Source organism: Balaenoptera physalus (genome assembly GCF_965194825.1).
Source record: "Balaenoptera physalus genome assembly, chromosome: 19".
Lineage (NCBI taxonomy): Eukaryota > Metazoa > Chordata > Mammalia > Artiodactyla > Balaenopteridae > Balaenoptera > Balaenoptera physalus.
The window spans coordinates 89,841-117,423 of NC_138900.1; the positions used below are offsets into that span (position 1 = coordinate 89,841).

Here is a 27,583-nt window from a genome sequence, read left to right on the forward strand (position 1 = left end):
CCATGTCTTGCTCGGGGCCTGCTCCGCAGTGGGCACTCAGTCAGTGAGTAAAAGGACAAACAAATGCATGAAGGTGATGACTGTCTCTACCCGGCCAGTTTTGTAGGCTACAAGATAAGGTTTGAGTTCTATTACTTTTTAAGCTTTTTTTAAAATTGTGTTAAAACTCACGTAATATCAAATCCATCAATTTAGCTATTTTGAAGTGTAAGTTCAGTGGCATTTCATAAATTCACAATGCTGTGCAACCACCAGTTCATCTAATTCCAGAACATTTTCATCACCCCAAAAGGAAACCCAGTATCCATCAGCACTTAACCCCCATTCCCGCTTCCACCGGCCCCTAGCAGTGACTAGTCTGCTTTCTGTTTCTATGGACTTGTAAACCTTCTGATGGAGGCTTACGATATATAGAGAAAAGCCTACACAGTGTACGTACAGTAAGCACCCTTGGTAACCAGCTCTGATAGCAAAACACAGAATGTCTCTGGCTCTCAGAAGCCTTCCACGCCCCTCGCAGCTGCCGCCATCCTGACTTCTCCCACCCCGGACAGGCTTTCCTGGTATACGTATAGAACCACACACAGTTTGCATGTCCACACCGTGTGTTCACACGCCTTCTTCCCCGCGTTCACATTCACGTGGCTGTGTGTGGCCTTGATTCCCTCCGTACCTGCAAATATCCTACAGTTTGTTTACATGTTCTCCTCTTGGCGGCACTTGGGTCTCCATCCTGCTTGTGCTGCAAGCACAGTAGGGCTGCAGCAGCACCGTAAGTGGCTTTTTTTTTTTCCGTCGCCAGGCGGCTTGCAGGACCAACCAGAGACTGAACCTGGGCCACAGCAGTGAAAGTGCCGAGTCCCAACCACTGGACCACCAGGGAACTCCCCATTCATGGCTTTTGGCTGGGCTTTTCTTTCACCGTAAGGAGCTAACAGAAGGTTTTGGAATATGGCAGGATCGGACGCCCATTGTAAGTGTTCTAGGTAGGGAATGGATGGTAGGAGCTGGAAAGCAGAAGATAAGCATCCATGCCGGCCAGGCAGAGAAGGCACTAGATCCCCTAAAATCACGCTTTAAAGTAACTATGGTTCGGGAGTTCCCTCGTGGTCCAGTGGTTAGAACTCTGCGCTTCCACTGCAAGGGGCACGGGTTTGATCCCTGGTTGATCCCGCAAGATGCCTGGCGCGGTCGAAAATAAATAAATAAAATTAATTAATTAATTAATTAAATTAAACAACTATGGTTCCTCCATTAGTTTCCTGTGGCTACTGTAACACATTACCACAAACTTGGTACCTTAAAACAAAACTTTAGGGACTTCCCTGGTGGCGCAGTGGTTGAGAATCTGCCTGCCAATGCAGGGGACACGGGTTCGAGCCCTGGTCCGGGAAGATCCCACATGCTGTGGAGCAACTAAGCGCATGCGCCACAACTACTCAGGCCGCGGGCCGCAGCTACTGAAGCCCGCGGGCCGCAACTACTGAAGCCCGCGCGCCTAGAGCCTGTGCTCCTCAACAAAGAGAAGCCACCACAATGAGATGCCCTCACACCATGACAAAGAGTAGCCCCTGCTCGGTGCAACTAGAGATTGCCCACGTGCAGCAACAAAGACCCAATGCAGCCAAAAATAAATAAATAAATAAATAAATTTATATTTTAAAAAATTTAATTCACAGTTCTGGAGGCCAAAATTCTGAAATCTAAGTGTTAGGGCCACACTTCCTCTGAAGCCTCTAGGGGTGAATCCTTCCTCACCTCTTCTAGTTTCTGGTGGCTCCAGGGGTACCTAGGCTTGTGGCTGCATCACATCAGTCTTCAAGGTCCACATCTTCAAATCTCTCTCTGTTCCAACTTCATACTGCCTTTTCCTCTGTGTGTCCTTCTATGGATGGAAGTGTGTCCACCCCAAAATACAATGTGATAGTATTTGGTCATGGAGCCTTTGGGAAGTAATTAGGGTTAGATGATGTCATGAGAGAGGAGCTCTAATAATGGGATTAGTGTCCTATTAAGAAGAGGCACCAGGGAGTTCCCTGGTGTCCTAGTGGTTAGGATTCCGGGCTTCCACTGCTGTGGCCAGGGTTCAACTCCTGGTCGGGGGACTGAGATCCTGCAAGCCGCATGGTGCAGCCAAAAATAAATAAATTTTTAAAAAAGAGGGGGAGACACCAGAGTTTGCTGTGGTCACAAAGAAGAGGTCACGTGAGCGTACAGCAATACAGCAGTCTTCTCCAAGCCAAGAGAAGGGGCTTCAGAATGAAACATACCTTGCCGGAACCTTGATCTTGGACTTCCCAGCCTCCAGAATTGTGAGAAGTAAATTTCTGTCCTTTGAGTCACCTAGTCTATAGTATTTTGTTATGGCAGCCAAGCCCAACTAAGACAGTTGACAAATTTCCCTCTGCCGCTCTTGTAAGGATGCATGTGAATTTACGTTTAGAGCCCACCCAAATAACACAGAATGATTTCCCCGTTTGCAGATCCTTAACCACAATTGCCAAGATTCTCTTTCCTGATAAGGTAACACTTCCGGGTTCTGAGGATTAGGATGTGTATGTCTTTGGGGCCACCTTTCTGCCTATTGCAGCCCACATTTCACGGATGGGAAAACTGGTCCCCAGAGAGTAGAAGGTGTCATCCAGGGCCGCACAGCCTGCATGACTTCAACCCAGTTCTAGGGAATCTCTGGCCTCCAGGGAGGGCAGGGAGGGAAAGGACAGGAGACAACCAGAGCCCAGAGTTTCAGCCCTTTCCCTGCAGTTAGGGACCAGGGCTCCTGGGAGAAAGCATTCCAGGGGGGGCCTCAGGTGAGCCCCAGGAGCACGACAGAAACCTGTTAAAAGGACACAGAAGCCATACATGATGATACGACTCAAGCATCAGAAAAAACAGTGCCTGGGCTTCCCTGGTGGCGCCGTGGTTGATAATCCGCCTGCCAATGCAGGGGACACAGGTTCGTTCCCTGGTTCGGGAAGATCGCACATGCTGCAGAGCAACTAAGCCCGTGCGCCACAACTAATGAGCCTACCTTCTGGAGCCCACGAGCCATAACTACTGAGCCCAAGCGCCACAACTACTGAAGCCCAAACGCCTAGAGCCCGTGCTCCGCAACAAGAGAAGCCACTTTAGTGAGAAGCCCGTGCACCGCAACGGAGAGTAGCCCCCGCTCACCGCAACTAGAGAGAGCGCACATGCAGCAACAAAGATCCAACTCAGCCAAAAATAAATAAATAAATTAAATAAATTTTAAAAAAGAAAAAACAATGACTGTCATTGACTGACACACAATGAATCCACCCTATCCATGAGTTAAGGGTTCTCAAAAGGAAGAGTCGAAAAATAAGCCCATCTGTCACCACATGGTGCTGCTTTTTTTTTTCGTTTTTAATATATTTATTTATTTTTGGCTGCGTTGGGTCTTTCCTGCTGCGCGCGGGCTTTCTCTAGTTGCGGCGAGCGGGGGCTACTCTTTGTTGCGGTGCGCAGGCTCCTCATTGCAGTGGCTTCTCTTGTTGCGGAGCATGGGCTCTAGGTACACGGGCTTCAGTAGTTGTGGCACGTGGGCTCAGTAATTGTGGCACACGGGCTTAGTTGCTCCGTGGCATGTGGGATCCTCCCGGACCAGGGCTTGAACCCGTGTCCCCTGCATTGGCAGGCGGATTCTTAACCACTGCACCACCAGGGAAGTCCCCATGGTGCTGCTTTTAAGGCAGCTCCTCACTCTGAGAATTCAGCACCGATTCTGCCTCCCCAAAGGAACCTGTATTTCAGCGGAACACATGGCCCCAGTCCTTGATGAGATAATTAAATGCTAGAGTTTGGAAAACATCACTTCCCAAGCGGTAATGAGATTCCTGAGCAGGCTAGGACTATCTGGTGTACATGTTATGAGGTGAATGGAGGGTGGGGTGTCAATGTGGACATCTGGGGGTGGGGACACACGAGTGAGCAGAGTCAGGCTGTCACTGCCCCCTTGTTAGGGTCAGCAGCACCGAGGTCCTGCATGGGATGCAATGGTGCCCATCTAACACTCCCTGTGAGGGGTTCTAGCCAACAATATTTGGCCCAAAGCCCAGCGAGTCTTTAGATCTAATTTTCCATCCGTGGGAGCTAAAGGGGATGTTGGGGGGAGGGAGAGAGGCCATCTGGATGGGGCGTGCCCTGCTAGAAGCCAGGGTCCACTGTCCCCGCCCAGTCCTCACTGAGGGGCTGTGTCTCTAGCCAGACGTTGGAGCAGTTGCCGCTGGGGCTGGAGCAGAAATGGACACGGACCACACGAAGTCTTAAGGTGGAGGGAAATGCTCTAAAACTGAACAGTGGCGATGGCTGCACGATATGAATACTAATTTACTACAAATCTTTGAAGGGTACCCGCTATGGGTGTACGTTATGGCGTATAAATTCTACTTCAATACAACTGTTGAAAAAGGAGGGGAGGTCCAAAGAAGATATACAAATGGCCTGGACGATACGCACATGAGAAGACGTTCCGCATCACTAGTCATTAGGGAAATGCGAACCAAACCACAGTGAAGTACTGATTCACACCCGCTTAGGATGGCTTCGAAAAAAACAAGTGTTGGCAGGGATGTGGAGAAACTGGAACCGTCCTACATTGCTGGTGGGAACGTAAAATAGTGCAGCCATCCTGGAAAAAAGTTTGGCAGTTCCTCAAATGGCTAAAGATAGATTTTACTTTTTGATCTAGCAATTAACTCCTAGGGACGTATCCAAAGGAATTGAAAAAGGTGTTCAAACAAATCCTGGTATAGGACTGTTCACAGCAGCCAAAGGTGGAAACAACCCAAAGGTCCACCAATTGATGAACGGAAAAATAAATGTGGTATTTCCATACAATGGAGTCTTAGCCATAAAAAAGAACAAAGCACTGGTATGTGCTACAACATATATGAACCTTGAAAACATTATGCTAAGTGAAAAACTCAGACACAAAGGACCACATATTGTATGATTCTATTTTTATGAAATATCCAGAATATGCAAATTCATAGAGACATACAGTACAGATTATTCATTGCCAGGGGCTGGAGGGAGGGGAAAATGAGGAGCTACTGGAGTGAGGAAAATGTTTTGGAACTAAATGGAGGTGGTGGTTACACCACATTGCAACTATACTAAAATCCACAGAGGACTTCCCTGGCGGTCCAGCGGTTAGGACTCCATGCTTCCAATGCAGGGGGCACAGGATTGATCCCTGGTTGAGGAAGTTCGCATGCCACGTGGCACAGCCAAAACAAACAAACAAACAAACAAAAAATAAAATCCACTGAATTGTTCACTTTAAAATGGTTAATTTTTGTGTTATGTGGATCACCTTAATTTTAAAAGGAGAGGTGAGGCTTCCAGATCAATAGGGAGCAAAGGACCTGAGCTATCCTGAATGGGTCCTGGGCAGGGACAAGCCAGCCATCAGGGCCTGTTTGCGGAGAGCTGGTGACATGGGGATGTGGACCAGACATGCTAAGGAGTTAAGGAAGCTTCCAAAGACAGGCATCTAGGAAACCTCCTTGTTTTTAAAAGATGAATCCTGAGGTTAAAAGAATTAACCAAAGAAGACATAAGGATGGCCAACAGGCACATGAAAAGATGCTCAACATCGCTAATGATTAGAGGACTGCAAATGAAAACTACAGTGAGGTACCACCTCACACTCGTCAGAGTGGCCATCATTAAAAAGTCTACAAATAATAAATGCTGGAGAGAGTGTGGATAAAAGTGAACGCTCCTACACTGTTGGTGGGAATGTAAATTGATACAGTCACTATGGAAAACAGTATGGGGGTTCCTTAAAAAACTAAAAATAAAGTTGCCATATGATCCAGCAATCTCACTCCTGGGCATATATCTGGATAAAACTATAATTCAGGGCTTCCCTGATGGCGCAGTGGATAAGAATCCGCCTGCCAGTGCAGGAGACACGGGTTCGATCCCTGGTCCGGAAAGATCCCACATGCCACGGAGCAACTAAGCCCATGCGCCACAACTACTGAGCCTGCGCTCTAGAGACCGCGAGCCACAACTACTGAGCCCGTGTGCCTAGAGCCCATGCTCCGCAACAAGAGAAGCCACTGCAATGAGAAGCCTGCGCACTGCAACGAAGAGTAGCCCCCGCTCACCGCAACTAGAGAAAGCCCGTGCGCAGCAACGAAGACCCAACGCAGCCAAAAATAAATTTTTTTAAAAAAACTATAATTCAAAAAGATACACGCGAGCTTCCCTGGTGGCGCAGTGGTTGAGAATCTGCCTGCCAATGCAAGGGACACGGGTTCGAGCCCTGGTCTGGGAAGATCCCACGTGCCGCGGAGGAGCTGGGCCCGTCAGCCACAACTACTGAGCCTGCGCATCTGGAGCCTGTGCCCCGCAACAAGAGAGGCCGCGACAGTGAAAGGCCCGCGCACCGCGATGAAGAGTGGCCCCCGCTCGCCGCAACTAGAGAAAACCCTCGCACAGAAACGAAGACCCAGCACAGCCAAAAATAAATAAATAAATAAATAAATAAATTTTAAAAAAAGATACACGCAGGGACTTCCCTGGCGGTCCAGTGGTTAAGACTCCGCTTTCCAATGCAGGGGACACAGGTTCAATCCCTGATCAGGGAACTAAGATCCCACATGCCTCACAGCACGGCCAAAAAGAAAAAAGAAAAAAAAAGATACATGCAACCCAGTGTTCACAGCAGCACTATTTGCAATAGCCGAGACATGGAAACAACCTAAATGTCCATCAACAGATGAATGGATAAAGAAGATGTGGTACAGGGACTTCCCTGGTGGTCCCATGGGCAAGACTCTGTGCTCCCAATGCAGCAGTCCCAGGTTCGATCCCTGGTCAGGGAACTAGATCCCACATGCATGCCACAACTAAGAAGTCCACATGCCGCAACTAAGACCCAGCACAGTCAAAATAAATAAATAAATAAATAAAATTTTTAAAAAATAAAGTAAAAATAAAATTAAAAGATGTGGTACATATATACAATGGAATAATACTCAGCCCTAGAAAATAATGAAATTATGTCATTTGCAGCAACATGTATGGACCTAGAGATTATCATACTAAGTGGACTAAGCCAGACAAAGACAAGTACCATATGATTTCACTTATATGTGGAATCTAAAATATGACACAAATGAACCTATCTACGGAACAGAAACAGACTCACAGACATAGAAAACAGACTTGCAGTTGCCAAGGGGAAGAGGGGGTGGGGGAGGAATGGATTGGGAGTTTGGGATTAGCAGATGCACACTAGTATATATTGGATGGATAAGAAACAAGGTCCTACTGTATAGCACAGGGAACTATATTCAATGTCCTGTGATAAATGGTAATGGAAAAGAATATGAAAAACAATTGTATATATATATGTATAGCTAAATCACTGTGCTGAACAGCAGAAATTAACACAACATTGTAAATCAACTATACTTCAAGAAAAATAAAATAAAAATAAAATAAAAAAAAAAGAGTTAGGACTTCCCAGGTGGTCCAGTGGGTAGGACTCCACGCTCCCAATGCAGGGGGCTGGGGTTTGATCCCTGGTCGGGGAACTAGATCCTGCACGCGTGCCGCAACTAAGAAGCCCGCATGCCGCAACTAAGACCTGGTGCAGCCAAAATATATAAATTTTTAAAAAAGAGAGAGAGAGAGAAGAGTTAATCCGTGTCTTAAACACAAAGAGGGCAGAGTGGAGGGGACCAGGTCTGGGTGGGCCTCAGCCACCATGGACCCAGCAGGAAGACAGCCTGGAAGAGCAGGCCTGGGAGGTTTCTGCATTAGTCACCCACCTCGGCAGGCAAGTGTTTTTCAGACCTGAAGCCAAGGGCACAGCTCCTGAATGGAAAACAAGGAACAATCCAACCAGACAAAATTCACAACATCTGGGTGGCTGGCACACCAGCCTGAGGCAAAGTGATGGAGACCTCATGTTGTGCGGTTTCATTGCTATGAAATGTCCAGCACAGGCAAATTTATAGAGACATTAGATTTGCAGCTGCCTGAGACAGGGTGGGAACAGAGACTCGCAGTAGATGGGCAGAGGATCTCATTGGGAATGACAGAAATGTTCTAAAACAGGAGGATGCTAAGTGTTACAGAAAATGGTAGATTTACTAAAAATGATTGGATCATATGTGCACTTGAGATGGGAGAATTCTATCAGAGAGTTTGGTGTTCAGAAGTAGGAAAGGCGGACTTCCCTGGTGGCACAGTGGTGAAGAATCCGCCTGCCAGTGCAGGGGACACGGGTTTGAGCCCTGCTCCGGGAAGATCCCACATGCCACAGAGCAACGAAGCCCATGCGCCACAACTACTGAGCCTGCGAGCCACAACTACTGAGCCCGTGTGCCACAACTACTGAAGCCTGCGCGCCTAGAGCCTGTGCTCCTCAACAAAGAGAAGCCACCGCAATGAGAAGCCCGCGGACTGCAACGAAGAGCAGCCCTTGCTCGCGGCAACTAGAGAAAAGCCTGCGCACAGCAACGAAGACCCAACACAGCCAAAAATAAGTAAATTAAAAAAACAAAAGGAGGTTAAGAAAAAAAAAAAAAAAAAGTAGGAAAGACTGTACTGGGCCCCTGTGCCAGGGTGCCAGGAACTCCCAGCCCCAGGGCACCGAGGAGCAATGATGGATGGGAGGGGACGGGATTAGAACATTGCTTAAAACAAACATTTTAATCTGGCCTCAGGGGATGCATTAAACCGGGATGGAACAAGAGGCCATAAGGACAGAATTGCCTAGGTGTGACACCTCCAGGGGTTTTCCCCTTCACCCACAAGCTTTACTTAAAAAAAAAAAAAAAAAAGTTTTTAGTTGAAAAAAATATTTTTAGTGTGCTAAAAACAGGAGAAATAAAAAGGACCAAACGAGAATATTTGCTAGTTTGAGAATGTGAGTGCTCCAGCGTGTACTCTACTGTTTTCTGTTTCTTGGGGGGTTTTTTTGGTTTGAATTTCTGAATTTTATTTTATTTATTTTTTATACAGCAGGTTCTTATTAGTTATCTGTTTTATACATATTAGTGTATATATGTCAATCCCAATCTCCCAATTCATCCCTCCCCGCGCCGCCCCCCCCCCCATCACTTTCCCCCCTTGGTGTCCATACCTTTGTTCTCTACATCTGTGTCTCTATTTCTGCCCTGCAAACCGGTTCATCTGTACCACTTTTCTAGGTTCCACATATTTGGGTTTTTTAACTTTTGAACATTAATCCAAGGGCCCGGTACGTGACCCAGGTGCAGGGACCCTGGAGAAGCGACATTGGTAGTTGTGCAGTTAAGATTGTTATTTCAGTTTAGGTCTCCTCCTCCCCACATGGTTTCCTCAGGCCACAGGTCTAGTAGGAGGTTCGTTATCTTTTAAATATAAAAGCAAATTAAAGTTGCAATTATTCCTCCCCCCCACCTCTACCCCCTCAATGACAGTCCTTGATGTCTATCTGGATGTTTCTTTTCTTCTAAGTCTGAAGGCACTTTGCCTGGTCCCACCCATTGTTCCTACTGCCTCCACCAGGGCCTGGGTCCGGGCTCCCCTCCAGCCCCTTCCCCAGCCTGCAGCCTCCAGGGCCTTTCTGGTGTATTCGGGATCCTGCCACTGCCCCTCCCCCACCCCAAAGGGCTCTCCATTTCCTCTCAGCACCGTCTGGAGGGCTAAACCCTCCACTGCTGGTACCTGCCTTGCCAGGGACCTCCCTCGGTCTCCACCCTGTTTCCTGGGGACGTTCTTGGTGTCTAACCCCGGGCTGGCCGAGGGAAGCTCCTGGCAGACTGAGTCTTGGGCCCTGCATCCCACACCTGGCACAGCTCAGACCCACTAGGATAGGGCTGGGCTCAGAGGCCTGAACACTGGGCTTCGCCCGTGGACAGTGGCTGCCACGGCAGGAGGTTGGAGAGAGGCTGGGGACCCTGGTTGAGCTGGGAGGAGGGGCTGAGCCTTCTGACTGCTGACGTAAACTGTAGGGGCTTCCCTGGCGGTCCCGTGGTGAGGATTCCATGCTCTTATTTGGAGAGGGGGGCACGTGTTTGATCCCAGGTCGGGGAACTGGGATCCCACAAGCCGTGCGGTGCGGCCAAAAATTAATAAATAAATAAAACGAAAACTCTGTGTGTGTGTGTGTGTTGGGTGGCTGGGGGTGGGGGCCTGCCTCCGCGCTCAGGAGGCCCAGTCACGTGGGAGCTCAATTTCTTCTGCTCCTTTCATGTGTCTGTGATTGCCGTGAGCTCTCGGCTTCTTCCCTTCACTGTGGCATTCTCATCCCCACCGCCTCCAAGACTCTCAGACCTGGTCGGGAGTTTGCCATGTTGGCAGGCCACATGGGCCCACCCCTGGCATCTTAACCCTGCGTCCTCAGCCACACTATTTATTCTTCGAGATGCCCCCACAATCACCGGACAAGGTCTTTGGAGAGAAAAGCAAAGAAGACATTTTCTGAAGGCTTGTATCGCTGGAGGCCACAGCTCCCATCTCCTCTGCAACCTGAGAGGGGTCGGGGCTTGGGTGTTTCCTCTTGTCTCTCACACTCCTTCAGGGCCAGGTCCTCCATCGCACCCTCATCTGCTGAGAACGTTTCTGAAGCCACCCGTGTCCTCTCCTTCCTACCCTGACTCTGCCCCCGCTTGGCCTTCCCTGCTGAGGTCTGAGCCGCCACTGCTGCCTTCTGGACCTCTTATGTGTGCTGCCCCACTAGGTCCACTGTCCTCCTGTTTGGGTCATAGTGGCAATAGCTGTCTGTCAAGGTGAAGGACACAGATGAACCCCTAGCCTCACAGGTCGAGGTGGGCACAGCAAGGGGCCTGTGAAGCCAGAGAGGAATGAACAGTGATGGGAACTGGGTAGAGGAGGTTGGATGGAAGAAGACCCAGTGAGCTGGGCAGGCCGTCGTGAAGGACTTAGATTCTGAACAAGGACAATGAGGCCACGGGACTGGGATTTTAATGAGGTTCCTCGGGGCATGGGCCATGGAATGCTCCCCACCTGGCACATCCCCTCCCTTCCCTGCCTGGAACACGTCTGCAACACGTCTAGAACACATCTACAACACGGCTGCCCGCTCAGCAGCTGCCTGAGGCAGGAGGCCGGCATGCTGACCTTGTCCTCATACTGGCAGCAGAGAAGTCAGCCCCTCCACTTTGGACTCCACAGCTGCTGCATAAGGCATGGGGTCCACTGAGGTCTAGGCACCGCTCCCCCCTGACTCCCCGCCTTCCTTCAGCCCCCATGAGTAGGTCACAAGGCCCAGCCAGCCCACCACTGCAGCCTCACCATCTAGTGGGCCTGGTTCACGGATGTCCTGGACAGCCAGCCCCACCTCAAGGCCCTTGCGGATCAAGGCTGTTCCTCTGCCCAGACAGCTCTTCCCACAGATTCTGCCCCCTAAAGTGTCTTCTGGTCTTTGGAGTCTGGCTGTTCACCACCCTCCGGGCAGACGTAGGACCCAGCTCACACACATACACACACCCCACTCCCCTTCTTAGCTTCGGCCCAGAGTGTGGCACGCAGAGGGCACTAAGTGAACATTACTCGCCCTGGGGCAGGTGGGCCTGGTGTAGGGGCATCGAGTCTGGCTGCCTCCATCTTCTACCTGGGACCCAGGCTCAGGGCCGGCCCGGGTTGGCGTCCGCTCCCACATCCCACTTGCAGCCCCCAGGCCCCACTCGGGCTGGAGTCCGACACCAGGGGCGAGCCCTACTGCTGCTTCCATCCATATGGGTGGAAGGCTGGGGTGCAGTGGGGTTTAAACCTGCCGGGACCCGCCAGGGTCTTCGGAGCTGACCGCCCTCCCACCCTCTTTCCCTCTCACCTTCTTCCGCCCCGCAGCACAGGCGAGTGGGCGCGGCCCACAGATTGACAGCACAGGATCCGCCCCCGCCCCGTCTCTAGGGCGACACTGCCTGGTTGTCCCAGCCCCTGAGACTTTGGCCGGAAGTGCGACCTTGCAGCGGCGACTAGTCTCCATGGAGACACCGGAAACTTGCTCTGACCTAGTGGTTCGCCGCGCCGCTGCAGCGGCGGACTTTGGTTCCGCCGGCGTTGGGGCCCGGAAGTGCGGCCTTGAAAGTGGTGAGCTGGAGGCGGCCACCGCCCGGCCTGGTGCCTGAGGAGGAGCCGGAGGTGGGGTCAGGCGGGCATCCCCCTGCCGCAGGGCCGGCGGGGAGGCCGGGGCGTGCCAGGGGAGGGGCGCCCGCGCTAGGCTTGGAGCGCGCGCCGCAGACGTGAGGGGGCGCTGCAGGACGGGGGCACTTCGCGGGCAAGAGCGCGGAGGCGGGAAACCTAGTCGGCCGGGGCTGGGGCGGGCGCAGCCGGAGCAGATCAGAGGAGGGGGTGCTGGACTCAGGGTGAGGCGCGGGCAATGGCGCAGAGAACGGGAGAGGGTGCTCGGAGCAAAGTGCATGGCGTGGGCAAAGGCGTGGTGGCGAGGACGCCTGGGTGCAGCGTCTCAAGGTGGGCCTTTGTTCCGAGGCGCCCAGAGGCTCTGCCGCACCTGCACTATAGTTGGAGCCTGCTGGGGAGCACGGCGGGGGTGGATCGAAAGAGGAAGGGTTCAGTCCCTACGGATTGAGGCGCAGGTTTCTGCCCCCGTTGCCCGGGCACGGATTTGAAGTCCTTTAGGTGCTGGGTGAAAAAAGACGGTGAAGGGTGCTTGTGGCAGAGGTAACGGTACGTGCGGAGTTGGCCTGTTTAAGGAATTGCCTGGCGAGCTCTGAGCTAAGGAGGGTCCCGATCTGTTAGGTCTGAACAGGCTCCCTCTGGCTGTCGCGTCGGGAATAGACCGGGAGGTGGGGGGACGCGAGGAGGTTACTGGGGCAGTGGAGGTGTGCAAAGTGGTCTGAGGGGTCAGCTATGGATCATGAATGGCCCCAGCAAAGGAAAGGCTGTTTGGGCGTAAGGCGCCCGAGGGGGTGAGTCTGAGACCGAAGTAGACCCCGAGGGGTTAAGAGAGGCCTCACCTGAGCCAGGCTGGTGCAGAGTGGGTGGGTCTCGGGGTGTGTCCTGTGTCCCGACTGTTGCTTCTCCCCTAGACTGGAGGTGTGTGTGGCCTGGGTGCGGGGTGAGCCAGGTATCTAAGATAGAGGGGAAACTGAGGCCAAGCCAGCACGGTGCCTGTTTGATGGTGAAGTAGCTGAGCTTCTCAGATGCCCATTGTTCCCTGGGGGGTGGTACCCCTTTCCCTTTCCAGTGCCTGAGGGTGGGCAGTGCTGGGATTTCGAGGCCACAGTTTACCAGGAAGGGTCCATATTGCTCAGCCTTGCTGCTCTTGAGGCCTGTGCTGCTCCACCTGCACCCAGCCAATCACACACCCCTGCACAGTCCACAAGCCCCCTCTCTACGCCTCACCCACACCCTGCGCCCCACAGGCCCAATCAAGATTCCAGGAAGCATCAGGCTGCAGGAGGCATCTCCCGCTAGCTGTGCTGGAGCGGGCCAGAGACCATGTATTTTCCTCCCGCAGGGCACCTGCTAGGCTAAGGCCCAACCTAGTCTCAACTCTGTGTGACTGTGCACACCCCGAATCGCTTAGCCCCAGAGGCAGTTCATGCCAGCTGCACCCCTGCGAAGACTTCCATATACACTAGTTAATGTAGCCAGGTTCTGAGGCAGCGGACCTCGGTCTGCACAGGGCCTTGGATGTTCCAAGGTTGGGGGCTGTATCAAGGGGAAATCAAAAAGAAGCCACTCGTGGTGGGACTCGCAGCCAGCAGGGTGGGGAGTGGGTGAGACACGGAAGCCTGTTCTAGATAGGGGTCCCCGCCCTCTTCTCCACAGGGTGTCCTGTCAGAGGAGGATATGGGGAAGGATGGATACCAGAGTTCCGGGCAGGGTGGGTGGGGCAAAATAGGGGAAGCGAGCCCTGGAGCTCCCCACGCTGGCAGTGAGCAAGACCGGAGGGCAGCAAACGTTTGGTATCCCCAGCCCTCTCACAGCGGTGTGCTGCGGACTGCAGAGGCAGAGCGGGCTGCAGAAGTCCTGGGGTGGGGGCAGGGAGTCCTGCTGTGTTGCGTGTGTTGGGAAGCAGGACTTCGAGGGGCCGGGGGCGTTGGAGGAGGTTGGGGTTCCTGAAGCCTGGGGGTGTGGTTCACCCTTGGGCCCTGTCCCGCTGAAGGGATGGGAACGCTGGGGCAGAGGGGGGGGTCCCTGGCTGACTTCCTCTTGCCCACACCCGCTCGTCCGGTGCAGATGGCGGCGGCGGAGGCAGTGCACCACATTCACCTGCAGAACTTCTCCCGATCCCTGCTTGAGACGCTCAACGGGCAGCGGCTGGGTGGGCACTTCTGTGACGTGACTGTGCGCATCCGCGAGGCTTCACTGCGTGCACACCGCTGCGTGTTGGCCGCCGGCTCGCCCTTCTTCCAGGACAAACTGCTGCTCGGCCACTCTGAGATCCGCGTGCCGCCTGTGGTGCCCGCGCAGACGGTGCGCCAGCTCGTCGAGTTCCTCTACAGCGGCTCGCTCGTGGTGGCGCAGGGTGAAGCGCTGCAGGTGCTCACGGCCGCGTCGGTGCTGCGCATCCAGACGGTCATAGACGAATGCACGCAAATCATAGCCCGCGCCCGCGCCCCTGCCCCGGGCACCCCCGCGCCCGCGCCCCTGCCCACGCCCGTGCCCCCGCCGCTCGCGCCCGCGCAGCTGCGCCACCGCCTGCGCCACTTGCTGGCCGCGCGCCCCCCGGGCCTCCCCGGTGCCGCGCACACACGCAAGCAGCGCCAGCCCGCGCGCCTGCAGCTGCCCGCGCCCCCCGCGCCTGCCAAGGCGGAGGGATCGGACGCCGACCCTGCCCTGACCGCTGCCCCAGACGACGGCGGGGACGACGACGACGACGAGACCGATGAGGAGACCGATGGCGAGGATGGCGAAGGCGGCGGCCCGGGTGAGGGCCAGGCGCCCCCTTCTTTCCCCGACTGCGCCGCCGGCTTCCTACCCGCGGCCGCGGACGGCGCGCGCGAGGAGCCTCCTGCGCCCGCCGGCCTCTCCGATTACGGCGGCGCCGGGAGGGACTTCCTCCGGGGGACTTCGGCTGCCGAGGACGTGTTCCCCGACAGCTACGTCTCCGCTTGGCAAGACGGAGATCAAACCGCCCCTGAAGGCTGTCCCGCCGAGACCCCTGCCCCACCCGACTGTGTCCTGTCCGGACCCCGCCCACCTGGCGTGAAGACCCCCGGGCCGCCCGTCGCGCTTTTCCCCTTTCACCTGGGCGCTCCCGGGCCGCCAGCGCAGCCCCCTCCCGCGCCCTCGGGGCCGGCCCCTGCGCCCCCACCCGCCTTCTACCCAGCGCTCCAGCCGGACGCAGCTCCCAGCGCGCCTCTAGGGGAGGCCCCGGCCCCACCGGCCGCTCCCAGCGCAGCCCCTTCGACCACCCCTGCGCGCGCCCCGGGTGCCGAGCCGCCCGCCTATGAGTGCAGTCACTGCCACAAGACGTTCAGCTCCCGGAAGAACTACACCAAGCACATGTTCATCCACTCGGGTGAGCCGGGCTGGGTCTCTGAGCCCCTTGATCATCGGAGATAGGCTTTTTGTTAATACTTGATGACCCTAGGGGTCAAACCCAGCCTGTCTCCCCCTCTCTGATTCAGGGGGAGGGGGGCAGCCTACTCTGTCACCCCGGGGACATGATAGCAACCAGCAGGGAGGGGGCAGGTATGCCGGGGTCTTTCCCAGTGTCAGGGTGCTGGGCCTTGCTAGACTGTCCCCAGAATGGTGGCCAGCGACCAGACGGTCCAGAACGCTCTATGAGCGTGGCAGGGATGGGGGAGGGGTAGCCCGGCCCTGTGCCAGGCACGGTGCGGTTTGGGGGCGGGAAGGTCCCTGGAGGTGGGGGTAGACCTGAGTGGTCAGCCTCGGTGGGCAACGATGTCCCAGACCTGCGGGGTTCCCCGCTGGGAGGCTACCTGTTGGAGTTGTGGGTCACAGACAGGCAGTGGCATCCCGGTATGACCCTAAGGGTCGGGGAGAGGGGCGTCGCTGCCGGGCGGGGGCATTCCGGGTGGATGGCTGGTCCGGTTGGGGAGGGGAGTCCCTGCCCGGCAAAGGCGCCCCGGGGCCCCTTCCCAGCCGACCTGAGTTTGCTGCCCGCCCTGTCGCCCGCAGGGGAGAAGCCGCACCAGTGCGCCGTGTGCTGGCGGTCCTTCTCGCTGCGCGACTACCTGCTCAAGCACATGGTCACGCACACGGGCGTGCGCGCCTTCCAGTGCGCCGTCTGCGCCAAGCGCTTCACGCAGAAGAGCTCGCTCAACGTGCACATGCGCACGCACCGGCCGGAGCGCGCGCCGTGCCCCGCCTGCGGCAAGGTCTTCTCGCACCGCGCGCTGCTGGAGCGGCACCTGGCCGCGCACCCTGCGCCCTGACCCGGGCCTGGGGCCTGGCCACGCCCACCGACGGATCGGTCGAGCCCCACCGCTGTCACGCCTGCCGTGGCCACTTGACCACGTTCCCGCCACCAGCCCACGCTTTCTCCTGAGAGCAGGCCCTCCTCCTGCTTCCACCCTTCTCTCCAGCCCAGCCCGCCTTATTCCTCTCCTCCTACGTACTCGGCCCTCCGGGTGGGGGCTGGCTGGGGATGGTCAGGGACCCGACGACCTCTGAGAACTGGATCGTCTCCAACCTGAACTAGGGCTCAGCCATGGTGCGGGGCCCAGGATTCATGGCTCCGACTCTGGTTCACGCCCCTCCCCTCCCGTGAGTGGGGTGGGGTCTGCTCCCCTGCCCCTGTGTCAGGCCGGGAAATGTCCCCGCCTCCCCGACCCGAGCTAATCCTCCCTCATCTGGCGCCTGGGGCGTCTCAGGTGGGCCCATCATGGACTGAGGCCTGGTCTTGGGACCCCTGCTCTGTAATAAAGGACTGTGGGCCGTGGGGCCGAAACCCGGAAGCGTGAGCTCCCGGACCCGTGTGTTCCTCTTCCTCACAGACCGTCTGTGGGTGTCGGGCCTCAGTGCCCCCGTCCCTGGGCAGCATGCCTGCTGCTCCCTGGGCTCCTTTGGGCTGCGAGCGGATGATCCGCTTAGCCATCTCGTGTCTCTGTTCTCTGGGTGGGAGTGGGGTGCACGTATGACTGGCGCTTGACTCTCCCAGAGCCCTCGGTCCTGTGGGGAGGGGTACAGGCGGGTCTCGGAGAGGGAGGCCACGTGTGGGAAGTTCGCAGCCACAATCCCAGCTGCTGCCACCCAAGATACAGATTTCGAGGCCCCTCCCCCCAGATCTTCCAGACAGACTCTCTAGCCTTCAGACTTCTCCTCCCCTGTCTTGATGGGCATGATGGTTGAGCACCTCACTTTTGGGGGGTCCAGGGGGTCTTTGGGGCCAGGCTGCCACTAGGGGGTCCGAGCCCCAGGATAGCTGTCCTGGCCGGCAAGGTCGGAAGTGCCAGGCAGGGCTGGGATGGGGGAAGGGCAGAAAGCGGCAGTCGGGACCCTTGGGCTGCCCATTGGGCTGCGGAAGATGGCCAGCCAGTGTCAGTTCGAGGCTACTCTTCGCGTGCCCCCATCACACTGTCGGCACGTGGCCTGGGCACCCCGGTCCAAAGTATCTGGAGCCGGTGAGGGCGGTGTGGCCTGTAGGGCGCTCCAGTAGCCCGGCTTGCCGTGATCCTAGGCCAATGGCAACGTTTCTCTGCGCTACCCCCTGTGACTGCCTCCCAGAGGAGGGGGGCTAAGGCTTTCCTGGTCCAACTGTGCATAGACTGCCAGACCCACATTCCAGGCAGAGTTCAGCCTCCTGAACCCTGAGCATGGTCCCCATTGATGCCAAGGGTAAGGCAGAGAGTCAGAGTGGACCACATGGGTTGGGGATCAGAGCTGGGTTTGAATTCGGGCACTGCAGGTGTTCAAGGGCTTACTGAGCACCTGCTGTGTACCTGGCAGGAGGCTGGGGGCTCATCCCGGCCAGGCCCCATCTCCCGGAGGATTCAGATTAAGTAGGTGCCACAGGAGAACTTCCTGGTGAGGCTTGCAGATGGGAAGGCAGTGCTTACAACCAGAGCTGCCCTGCTATCCTGCTGAATTTGCATTTGGCATGGCTGGAAGTTCAGTTTCCTGAGAGAGGGATTTCTGCCTATTTCCCAAGTGCCTGGGGCGCAGCGTGGGGGACAGAGGCAGAGGGGCTGGAACCACGCGGAAGACCAGGCAGAGTGAAACAGTTGGGGTTAAGAAGGGCTGGAGGCAGAGTCCTGGAGCCACCACCATGGTCAACAGCCGCTGGGTCACCGCCAGGGGGCGGGGCTGACGGGTCATCAGCCCGGGCAAGAGGTGGGCATTCCTGGACATTTCCCTGAGGCAGGAGCAGGTACGATGGGCATCTGGGGACGACTGGCCTTCTTACTGTTGCTGCTGTTGCTGCTGCGAGGCCTGGGGCAGTCCGCATGGCCTGCAGCAGTGGCCCTGGCCCTGCGCTGGCTCCTGGGAGACTCCACCTGCTGTGTGCTGCTGGGCCTGGCTGTGCTGGTGTGGCCCTGGCTCGGCCCCTGGATGCCCCACTGGCTGAGTCTGGCGGCTGCGGCCCTCACGCTGGCTCTGCTGCCCACGCAGCCGCCCCCAGGGCTGCGCTGGCTGCCTGCAGACCTGGCCTACGTCTTCAGGATTCTCCGCCTGGGCCTGAACATCTGGGCGCGCTTGAGCCGCCAGCCACCTGACACCTTCGTAGATTCCTTCGAGCGGCGGGTGCGAGCGCAGCCAGGGCGCGCGATCTTGGTGTGGACGGGGCCGGGGAGCCGGTCGGTCACCTTCGGGGAGCTGGACGCCAGGGCCTGCCGGGCGGCGTGGGTCATGAAGGCCGAGCTGGGCGGCGCCACGGGGCCCCGCGCTCAGGAGCCCACCGCCCTCCTCGTGCTGCCCTCGCAGACCATTTCTGCTCTGGGTCTGTGGCTCGGGCTGGCCAAGCTGGGCTGTCCGGTGGCCTGGATTAATCCGCACGGCCGGGGGGCGCCCCTGGTGCACTCGGTGCTGAGCTCTGGGGCTCGGGTGCTGGTGGTGGACCCAGGTGAGGATCTCAGAGACCAGCGGAGGTCGGATGCGGTGGGGACAGGGGCAGGAGACAGACGTGGAGGATTGCAGTTCAGAGGGTCCTGGTGGGGGCTGGGCAAGAGCTCCGTGCCCCTCACCCACCCCCAGGCAATTAGGGCCAAAACTTAGTTGCTGGAAAGTAATTCAGAGGGCACCAGAGTTCTGCTTTGTGTTTTCTTCAACATGGCTATTTCAACTTTTTTTGCCCCCAAATACTAATTACGGGGTTCTTTACAGATAAGGCAGGTGCTCTTCTCTGCTGGCTGCTTCCTCGATGGCTGGCAGTGGGCTCCTCTCCCACATCTCGGGTCCACCCCCCCACCTCAAAGGTGGGCCTCCTCTAAATTCCTCCTCTGACGCATTCCCACAGACCTCCGGGAGAACCTGGAGGAGGTCCTTCCCAAGCTTCAGGCAGAGAACATCCGCTGCTTCTACCTCAGCCGCTCCTCCCCCACGCCGGGGGTGAGGGCTCTGGGGGCTGCCCTGGATGCTGCACCCTCAGACCCCGTGCCCGCTGACCTTCGAGCTGAGATCAAGCTGAGAAGCCCAGCCCTGTTCATCTACACCTCGGGGACCACCGGTGAGGGCGCCCAGCAGCCTAGCCCAACCTCTGAACCCTTCCGCTGACGTGACTCCAAGCCTGACCTGTGCCTCAAACTTGACCTGAAACCCACCCTGCCCTTTGATTTTGACACCTGGCCGAACTCTGACCCCCAGTGTTATCTGAATGGTCAGCGCCAGAATCCTGCCTCTGACCAGTAAACAGCCGCTGAAACCCTGAACTTTGGAATTCAGCCTCTGAACTCGTCCAACTTGTCCTCCCCAAGCCCACCCACAGGTCCCACGCTTGACCACTTTTCGGGAGCCTCAAACCCCTGACCGCGCAGACCTGGCCCTGGAGACCCACTCCTGTGTGCAGGTGCCTCGAGTGCTGTCCGTGCACCACCCCACTCTTCCCGTTCCTTCATCCCCCAGGGCTCCCGAAGCCAGCCATCCTCACGTATGAGCGGGCGCTGCAGATAAGCGGGATGCTGACCCTGTGTGGGGTCACAGCGGATGACGTGGTCTACACGGTCTTGCCTCTGTACCACACGATGGGGCTGGTCCTTGGGGTCCTTAGCTGCCTGGAGCTTGGTAAGCCCTTCTCTGAGGACCACCCCCCAATCCACAGGACTGCCAGACTGGATGTCAAGGCCCCAGAGGTTACCCAACACCCCAGGTTCTTACCTTCGACAAGGGACAGCGAGCCCCAGGGCTACCTGGACAGAGGGTTGGACACCCAGACCGTCCTTAATGGCTGTGCTGTGGTCAGGAGGTGAAAGAGCTGATATGAGTGTTGGTCACTCATATCTGTCATCGTCGCAGGCGGAGCCAGTGAGGGAACACTTACCAAGCACTCCATCAGGCTGTCTCCCCAGACACCTGACCATGAATTCAGTCAACAGACTGCGCTGGTCTGTTTTGTTGTTGTTGTTGTTGTTTGTTTGTTTGTTTTTCTTCCCTGAAATTTTGACATGGAAAATTTTGAAATATAAAAATTTCTAAAATTCTCTACATGCATCCTCAAGTACTCACCACCCAGCTTCAGCCACCATCAGCATGCTGCTCTTCTGTGTTTCATTTATCGCCTCCCCCTTATTCCCACTTGTCTTTTTACTCATATTTTATTTAAAAAATTTAAAATCATGGACAGTTTCAAACATACACTAAAGCAGAGCAGATAGTTTGATGACGCTTCCCATATCCTCACCCAGCCTCAACAATTGTTAACATGTTGCCAATTTTATTTCGTATGTACTCCCTTCCTGCTTTCTGGATTATTTTGGAGCAAATCCCAGACGCTATCTTTTTGTTGGTGAATATTGCAGTATGTATCTCTAACAGGTAAGGCCTTAAAAAACTGTAACGAGAGTGATCATCACACCTGAAAAAATTAACAGTAACTCTTTGATATTATCTGATGTGCACTTCATGTTAAAAATTTCCCCAATTGTCTTACTGTCTTTTTGCAGTTAAACTCTTCTCATTGTACTTGCTTGCTTGGTCTCTGCTCCTCTCCCTCCCACACTTCCTGCTGGACTAGATGTTCCCTCTAGAGATGTTTTCAGATTCAGTTCAATTATCCTTGTCAAGAACCTTGGTGGGGTGCAAAGTGCCTGCTAATTTGTCACATTGGAGGCTGCTCAAAACTGGGATCCTACCTTAGGCTGAGAAGAATTGGGAAGCTTTCATTGGAAAAATCCTTATCAACCTCCCCCCTGGTTTTAGCAGCTCTTGAAGACCTTTCCCGAATCCAGGCATTTCACTAGGGGTTGCTAACAAAGCTATCTCTTTCAAGGACCCAGCATCCATTTTCACAGAGAGGGCATTATATTTCACCTCCGTCAAGATACAGCCTCGAAGAAGACACATACTTGCTACCTCACCAAGCACACGAGCCATCGTCCCTTTGGGTGCAGGGATGGTACTTAGCTTTCAGGGTTTTGTTGAGGGTTAGGGTTGAGGTAAGGAGAGTGCCATCCACAGAGCCAGCTGCAGAGGAGGGGATCAGAAAGGGAGGGAGCACTTTCCTGGAGTGGATGTAGTGGCCCCTAAGATGTATTAATCCATGTGTCCGTCCTTCAGAACATCCATATATCCATCCACCAACCCGCCCATCCATCACCCATCCATCCTTCCACCCACCTTTCCATCCACCTACCCATTCATCCATCTATCCATTTGCCGAGCTAGACATTCCTAAGACATTTATCACAATCAAGAGTGATTCCTACTCACAGCCCTTATTCAGCAGTGCTCACTTTGTACCAGGCACTGAGCTTTCCACACATTCTGGAGACGGGATTCAAACTCAGGCTCGGCTGTGCTCTTCTCATGGGAATAGTTTTGGCTGGGCCAGCAACACAGAGGTGAGCCTGATGTCATCTTGGGTTTCAGGGGCCACAGCCAGGTGATCAAAGCAGCTTCTCACAGTGGCTTGGAAGGATGACCTGAAACCCTTTCCTCTCCTCCCTCCAAGGAGTGACCTGTGTCCTGGCCCCCAAGTTCTCTGCCTCCTGCTTCTGGGACGACTGTCGGCAGCATGGTGTGACTGTGATCCAGTATGTGGGCGAGGTCCTGCGGTACCTGTGCAACACTCCCCAGGTGAGGTGCTAAGATTAGGGCTCCAAGGTGGACACCCCAGGAGTCATCCCAGGTAAAGATCTCAGGTAGATTCAGTCCAGGGCTCAAGCAAGGTTGCTCAGGTATCAATAAAACACCCCAGACAAGAGGCGCGGACAGAGTCCCACACAAGGTTTCCAGTCATGGCTGCTTTGATGATCAGCTGTGCTATCTTGGGCAGGTGACTTCACGTCTCTCAGCCTCAGTGTCCTCTTTTGGAAATCAGGAATAATACCTCAAGGGAGTATTGTGAGAATTAAACACGTAAAGTGCCTAGAACAGGGTGTGGCTCAGGATAAACTCACTAGATGTGAGCTGGCCTCATGCTATGTATCAATGATGTATGGACCCTGGGTAACTGTCTCTAAGCAAGGCCCCCAGGTATCCTTCCAAATATAGTCTCTAGGTAACCCCTCAGGGAAAGGCTCCTGGTAACTACCCCCAAGTAAGGCTCCCAGATAACTCCCCAAGATGAAGCTTCAAGTCACTCCCCAGGTTACCTTCAGGTAAAGGCCCCCAAGTAACCCCTCCTGGTAAGGCCTCCAGTTAACCCCCCCCCCCAGGTAAAAACTTCAGGTAACTACCCCTATATAAGACCCCAGATGTTTCCCCTAGGTAAGACCCCAGATGAGGCCTCCAGTCACCCCTAGATATCGCTCCAGGTAAGGTTCCCAGGTAACCTCTACAGGTAACCCCTGCAAGTAACTCTCCAGGTACAGACTACAGGTAACTGCTCAAGTAAGAACTCAGGTAGATCACCAAGGTAAAGGCCCCCCATCACCTCCCAGGTAGCTCCTCAGGTCAGGACCCAAGATAGCCCTCCCGGGTAAGGGCTCCTGGGCACACCCAAGGGCACCTCCTCCTCACCCTTCTTGGGATGTCCCTGCAGCGGCCAGAGGACCGAACACATAAAGTCCGCCTGGCGATTGGCAGTGGACTCCGGGCAGAAGTGTGGGAGACCTTCCAGCAGCGCTTTGGCCCCATTCGGATCTGGGAAGTCTACGGCTCCACGGAAGGCAACGGTGGCTTTGTCAACTATCCAGGGCGCTGTGGGGCCCAGGGCAAGATAAGCTGCTTCCTTCGAGTGAGTGTGTTGGGCGTGACAGTGGCCCTGATTGAGGCTGAGCCCACAGGACCTCTGCTGACACCTCCCCACCCTCCACTCAGATGCTATCCCCCTTCGAGCTTGTACAGTACAGCATGGAGACAGAGGAGCCTGTGAGGGACAGCTGGGGCCTCTGCATCCCTGCGAGGCCAGGTATGGGGGCTGGAGAACCTTCCCAGGGTGTGGGAAGGGTGGAGACCCTCAGTCTCCTCCGTGGCTGGAACAAGCCACCCAAAGCCTTGAGGCTGAGGTCCAGTGGTGGTGTCTGCAGTCCTCACCTGACCCTGAGCCCCAGGCCTGTCTGACGGCGGTCCGGGGCGGTCTCCCTCGCAGCTTGTCAGCTCTGCCCAGCTCTGCCTCAACCTCTCGTCCATTTGACTTGTTCTCTTGAGCTTTCTGTGGAAGTCATATCCTCCCAGGCATCTAGCTCTTGTCCTGAACCTTCTCCTAGGGTCTTCTCTCCGGGGGCGTTGCAAGGTCCTGGCGGAATCGCTCTCTTCCCACCACCATTTGCCTCTCTCCGTCGTCCATCCTTGTTAGCCTTTCCCTATTTCTTTTCTTTCTTTCTTTCTTTCTTTTAACACTTAGATAACATTTACTATGTGGCAGGTATTGTGCTATACATACAATTATTTAATATCTACCCCTAGCATATTGTGTGGCCCACGGCCAGAGGTCAGTTTGTTGAGTGAATGAACCCAGCCCTATGTGCACGCCTACAAAGTTGCTGACTACCCCCTGGAACAGCCCATTACACTGATAGCTAACTGGTGATTGCAAGGATCTTCTTTATATTGACCCCAGCTGCCTCCCTGCAATTTCCACCCGCTGATTCTATTTCTGCCCCTGTGGGGCCACACAGTACGAGCCTTAATTGTCCTTCCACAAGCTCGACTTCGCAGCAGCTGAAGACTCATCCATCCCCCTAGCGTCTCCCTTCCCGACCCTCCCTGCAGAGACTCCTCCGGGTTCCTTTCCGCGGCGGTGGTCCCCTATTTCTAATGGACTCCCTGATGCCACCTTCTCTCTCCTTCTGCCTCTCATTTTCTGTCTCTGGATCTGTTTCTGGGTCTCTCTCTGTCTCTTCTCTGGCAGAGTCCCGGCCGCGGCCTGGTGGGCCCCTGATGTTCTCGTCCACGGCTAATGACCAACTCCCACTCCTACCCCCCAGGGGAGGCAGGGCTCCTGCTGACCCAGGTGCTGCGTCACCAACCTTTCCTGGGCTACCGTGGGCCCCGGGAGCACACAGAAAGGAAGTTGGTGAAGAACGTGCGGCGCCCGAACGACCTTTACTACAACACCGGGGACGTGCTGGCCCTGGACGACGAAGGCTTCCTCTACTTCCGCGACCGCCTCGGGGACACCTTCCGGTCCCGCGGGGTTTCTCAGGGAGGGGCTTCTGGATTCTGGAGGGGGCGGGGCTTGTGGAAGGAGGCGGGGCCTCTCCTTTCCAGGGGCGGGACTTCTGAATTCCGGAGGGGATGGGGCCTAGTCGCCGGGAGGCGGGGCTTGGTCAGGGGCGGGGCCTCCTCTCCCGGGCCCTGGTCCCAGCACCCCCTCCAACCCCGCAGGTGGAAGGGTGAGAACGTGTCCACGCGGGAGGTGGAGGGCGTGCTGTCACTCGTGGACTTCCTGCAGGAGGTGAACGTCTACGGTGTGCCTGTGCCAGGTGCGGGGGGTTCACCTCATTCTAACCCGCCAACTGCTTTGTGGGTGGTGCCGGAGCCTTGTTACAGGCGGGGGGCTGCTGGGACCCAGGGGAGAGAGCCAGCCGCGGGCACTGTGAGGCGGGTCCGCCGAGGATGCATGTGCTCCACAGGATGTGAGGGCAAGGTGGGCATGGCTGCCGTGCAGCTGGCCCCCGGCCAGGCCTTTGACGGGCAGAGGCTGTACCAGCACGTGCGCACTTGGCTCCCCGCCTACGCTGCCCCCCATTTCATCCGTGTTCAGGTGAGCTCGCTGTGGCTGGAGTAGGTGGGTGGGAGGTCTCGGCGGGACAGTCACAGTCGGGGTTACAGTCTCTGCCCTTGCAGGATGCCTTGGAGATCACAAGCACGTTCAAACTGGTGAAGTCCCGGTTGGTGCGCGAGGGCTTCAACGTGGGCATTGTTGCTGACCCCCTGTATCTGCTGGACAACCGGGCCCGAGCCTTCCGGCCCCTGACGTCAGACATATACCGGGCAGTATGTGAGGGAGCCTGGAGACTCTAACCCTCGGGTCAGCCCACAGGACATCCGAAGGCACTAGGCCCAACGCTGATCACCACCCCCTCTTGTATTGTCACCCACACCCCAGACCTGCACGGGGTCGCCAGGAACCCCAGCCTGGCCTTATCCCCAGCTGCACAGTGTGGGATGACCCTGGCCCCGCAGCAGAGCGAGAATAAACTTGGATGTGTACACAGATGTCTGTGTGGATGGGGAAACAAGCAAGGAGTGCAGGGGCCGGTGCCCTCACTTACTTCAGGGTCCCCCCCTTCTTGAGGAGTGGCCTTGTCTGGGCAAGGCCAGGGGTGTGGGAGGAGCCCGCAGCCCCACAGCCACCCCAGGTGGAGAGACAACTCTATCTGTGGGTCATTTGTGGCCTCTGATGCAGCTGGGGCTGGGCTAGGCCAGTGGATGTGGACGTGGTCTGGAGGATGTGGGGAGAAGTGCCATGATGGGCAGGCTGACGCAGGCCAGAGGGCGTTGGGCTGAGGCAGGAAGGGTGTGACTGGGGGAAGAGTGTGTCTGGCAGAGTGCATGTGCAAAGGCCCTGCGGCAAGTCCCTCTGGGGGGAGCAGAGGCAGAGGCTTCTGGGGAACAGAGTACACAGTGTCTTAGGGGCCACTGTGGGAGCAGTAGGCAGGGGGATGTTAGCAGGAGCAGCTGTTGCTGGGTGACGTCCCCGAGGCAGTATCATGGCCCCACGGCTCCCTGGGCATCTTAAGGTGGGTTTGCTATGAGAATCTTCTCATCGGTGGCGGTGGCCGGGCACTGTGTGCAGCCTGAGCACAGCAGACCAGGCACTGCGGGCCATCCTGGGGTTATCTTCTGGGATGTGGCTGTTCCTGTTGTCACTGACTGTTTCTCTGCCCTTGGGGCCAAGGGAGCCCCGTCTGTCCCCCACAGAACCACAGCCCCTTCTTGGCACTGGTGCACACAGCTGGACTCAATCTGGGCCCACTGTGGTCCAGCCCACCTCCCTGCACACAGTAGGTCATCAGGTTTGTTCACACGCCCGTTCCCTCCATGAGAGACCCTGGCTAGGAAGGGAGCTGGGGCTGTGTGAACATAGCAGCAGAGGCCCAGGCTGGCCACCCCTGCTTTGGCCCAGGCCTACTTCCTCCTGGAGCACACAGTAGGTCCAGTATCGTTTGACAGCTGGCACATAGCAGCAGAGACTGGGCTGGTCCACCTTGAGGCCCAGTGTCCTGCCCTTAAGGCCCTGGTACCCTCCGGGACCAGAAACCAGCCTGGAAGAGAGCTTGGAGTGTATGGATGAAGCAGTAGAGGCTGCCACTGGCCACCCCACTGCGACCAAGTGCTCCTGCCATGACTTGTGACTGTCCCTTAAGACCTGCTGGGCACTGCTCTACAGGTTCTCCAGGCTTCCCTGGAGACAGTAAAGCTGCCCATCGCCTGTGCCAGCATGAGCCGATACGTCCACTTCTCTTGCATGTACCATGCTGCGAGTGGGGTGAAGCTGTGGCCATCCCCCCCGATGAGGAACACTGCATTCCTGCACCCAGGTCAAGGGGCCCTGACTGGTGAGGCCGTGTCACTGCATTTCCTCCTGACAGAAGAGGCTAGCATCTGGGATGTGGGCCAAAGAGACCCACCCAGTCAACAGAAGGACATGTGCTGGGATGCCTGGAGAGTGGCGCGGGGGGACGTGTGCTGGATGCGAACCTGGGTCTGTGGATCCCGGAGGTTTCAGTGTGGATTGAGAGCTGACTGCTTACAGGCTGGATGGCCTGGGCCTAGAACCCCTTACCTCCCGAGCACTGTCTTCCTTCATTGTAAAATGGGACTGGTGATCGTGTCCACCTCAACAGAAGTTTGTGGGGATTAAACAAGATAGAAGTGCAGGGAGAGTTCCCTGCAAGGGCTACCTGTAGTCCCTGGCATTGGCATCCTGGCTCGGCTCTCACTGCGGGCCTGTTTCTTCATCAGCAGTGTCACTGGCGGGGATCATTGTCAGCAACAACAGGATTAAACTGTACCTAAGAACCCTCAAGATTGCCCTTGTAGCTGGGCCAATGCGGGTACGTCTCAGTCAACAGTCTGTGTCACCCTCATCCCATCTCACAGGGTGGTTGTA

General features: G+C 56.1%; 2 protein-coding genes and 1 long non-coding RNA gene across 9 annotated transcripts; 2 read left to right on the forward strand and 1 right to left on the reverse strand.

The window, feature by feature from the left end:
- Positions 1 to 1,470: 1,470 nt before the first annotated feature.
- Positions 1,471 to 14,188, reverse strand: LOC309648351. The gene is made up of 3 exons (XR_014256626.1): positions 12,972 to 14,188; positions 11,825 to 12,118; positions 1,471 to 5,218 (listed from the first exon to the last, which is right to left on the reverse strand). It is a non-coding gene; the product is annotated as an uncharacterized lncRNA (long non-coding RNA).
- Positions 11,980 to 16,886, forward strand: ZBTB45 (zinc finger and BTB domain containing 45). 6 transcript variants are annotated; one of them, XM_082436585.1, is made up of 3 exons: positions 11,980 to 12,084; positions 14,200 to 15,484; positions 16,108 to 16,886. In XM_082436585.1, exons 2-3 carry the CDS (start codon positions 14,200 to 14,202, stop codon positions 16,362 to 16,364), a joined length of 1,542 nt encoding a protein of 513 aa, XP_082292711.1. In that variant the 5' UTR covers positions 11,980 to 12,084; the 3' UTR covers positions 16,365 to 16,886. The 6 variants fall into 6 exon arrangements, with proteins under 6 accessions (XP_082292711.1, XP_082292707.1, XP_082292709.1 ...); XM_082436581.1 differs by having other exon boundaries at positions 12,012 to 12,135; XM_082436583.1 differs by lacking the exon at positions 11,980 to 12,084 and adding an exon at positions 12,147 to 12,465.
- A 127-nt stretch (positions 16,887 to 17,013) lies between these two features.
- Positions 17,014 to 25,680, forward strand: SLC27A5 (solute carrier family 27 member 5). 2 transcript variants are annotated; one of them, XM_082436433.1, is made up of 10 exons: positions 17,014 to 18,991; positions 19,385 to 19,594; positions 19,990 to 20,148; positions 22,034 to 22,158; positions 23,066 to 23,260; positions 23,344 to 23,434; positions 24,453 to 24,651; positions 24,853 to 24,950; positions 25,101 to 25,231; positions 25,315 to 25,680. In XM_082436433.1, exons 1-10 carry the CDS (start codon positions 18,304 to 18,306, stop codon positions 25,489 to 25,491), a joined length of 2,073 nt encoding a protein of 690 aa, XP_082292559.1. In that variant the 5' UTR covers positions 17,014 to 18,303; the 3' UTR covers positions 25,492 to 25,680. The 2 variants fall into 2 exon arrangements, with proteins under 2 accessions (XP_082292559.1, XP_082292560.1); XM_082436434.1 differs by lacking the exon at positions 25,101 to 25,231 and having other exon boundaries at positions 25,315 to 25,485.
- The last annotated feature ends 1,903 nt before the right edge of the window (positions 25,681 to 27,583 follow it).

Excerpts from the sequence above, each read along its gene's own strand:
- ZBTB45 (XM_082436580.1), top strand. The coding sequence starts at position 12,876 with ATGGCCCCAGCAAAGGAAAGGCTGTTTGGGCGTAAGGCGCCCGAGGGG. Across the intron at positions 12,924-14,199 it reads GGCGTAAGGCGCCCGAGGGG|ATGGCGGCGGCGGAGGCAGT; the intron begins GTGAGTCTGAGA and ends CGTCCGGTGCAG. Across the intron at positions 15,485-16,107 it reads GCACATGTTCATCCACTCGG|GGGAGAAGCCGCACCAGTGC; the intron begins GTGAGCCGGGCT and ends TGTCGCCCGCAG.
- SLC27A5 (XM_082436433.1), top strand. The coding sequence starts at position 18,304 with ATGGGCATCTGGGGACGACTGGCCTTCTTACTGTTGCTGCTGTTGCTG. Across the intron at positions 23,261-23,343 it reads AGATAAGCTGCTTCCTTCGA|ATGCTATCCCCCTTCGAGCT; the intron begins GTGAGTGTGTTG and ends CCCTCCACTCAG. Across the intron at positions 23,435-24,452 it reads CTGCATCCCTGCGAGGCCAG|GGGAGGCAGGGCTCCTGCTG; the intron begins GTATGGGGGCTG and ends CCTACCCCCCAG.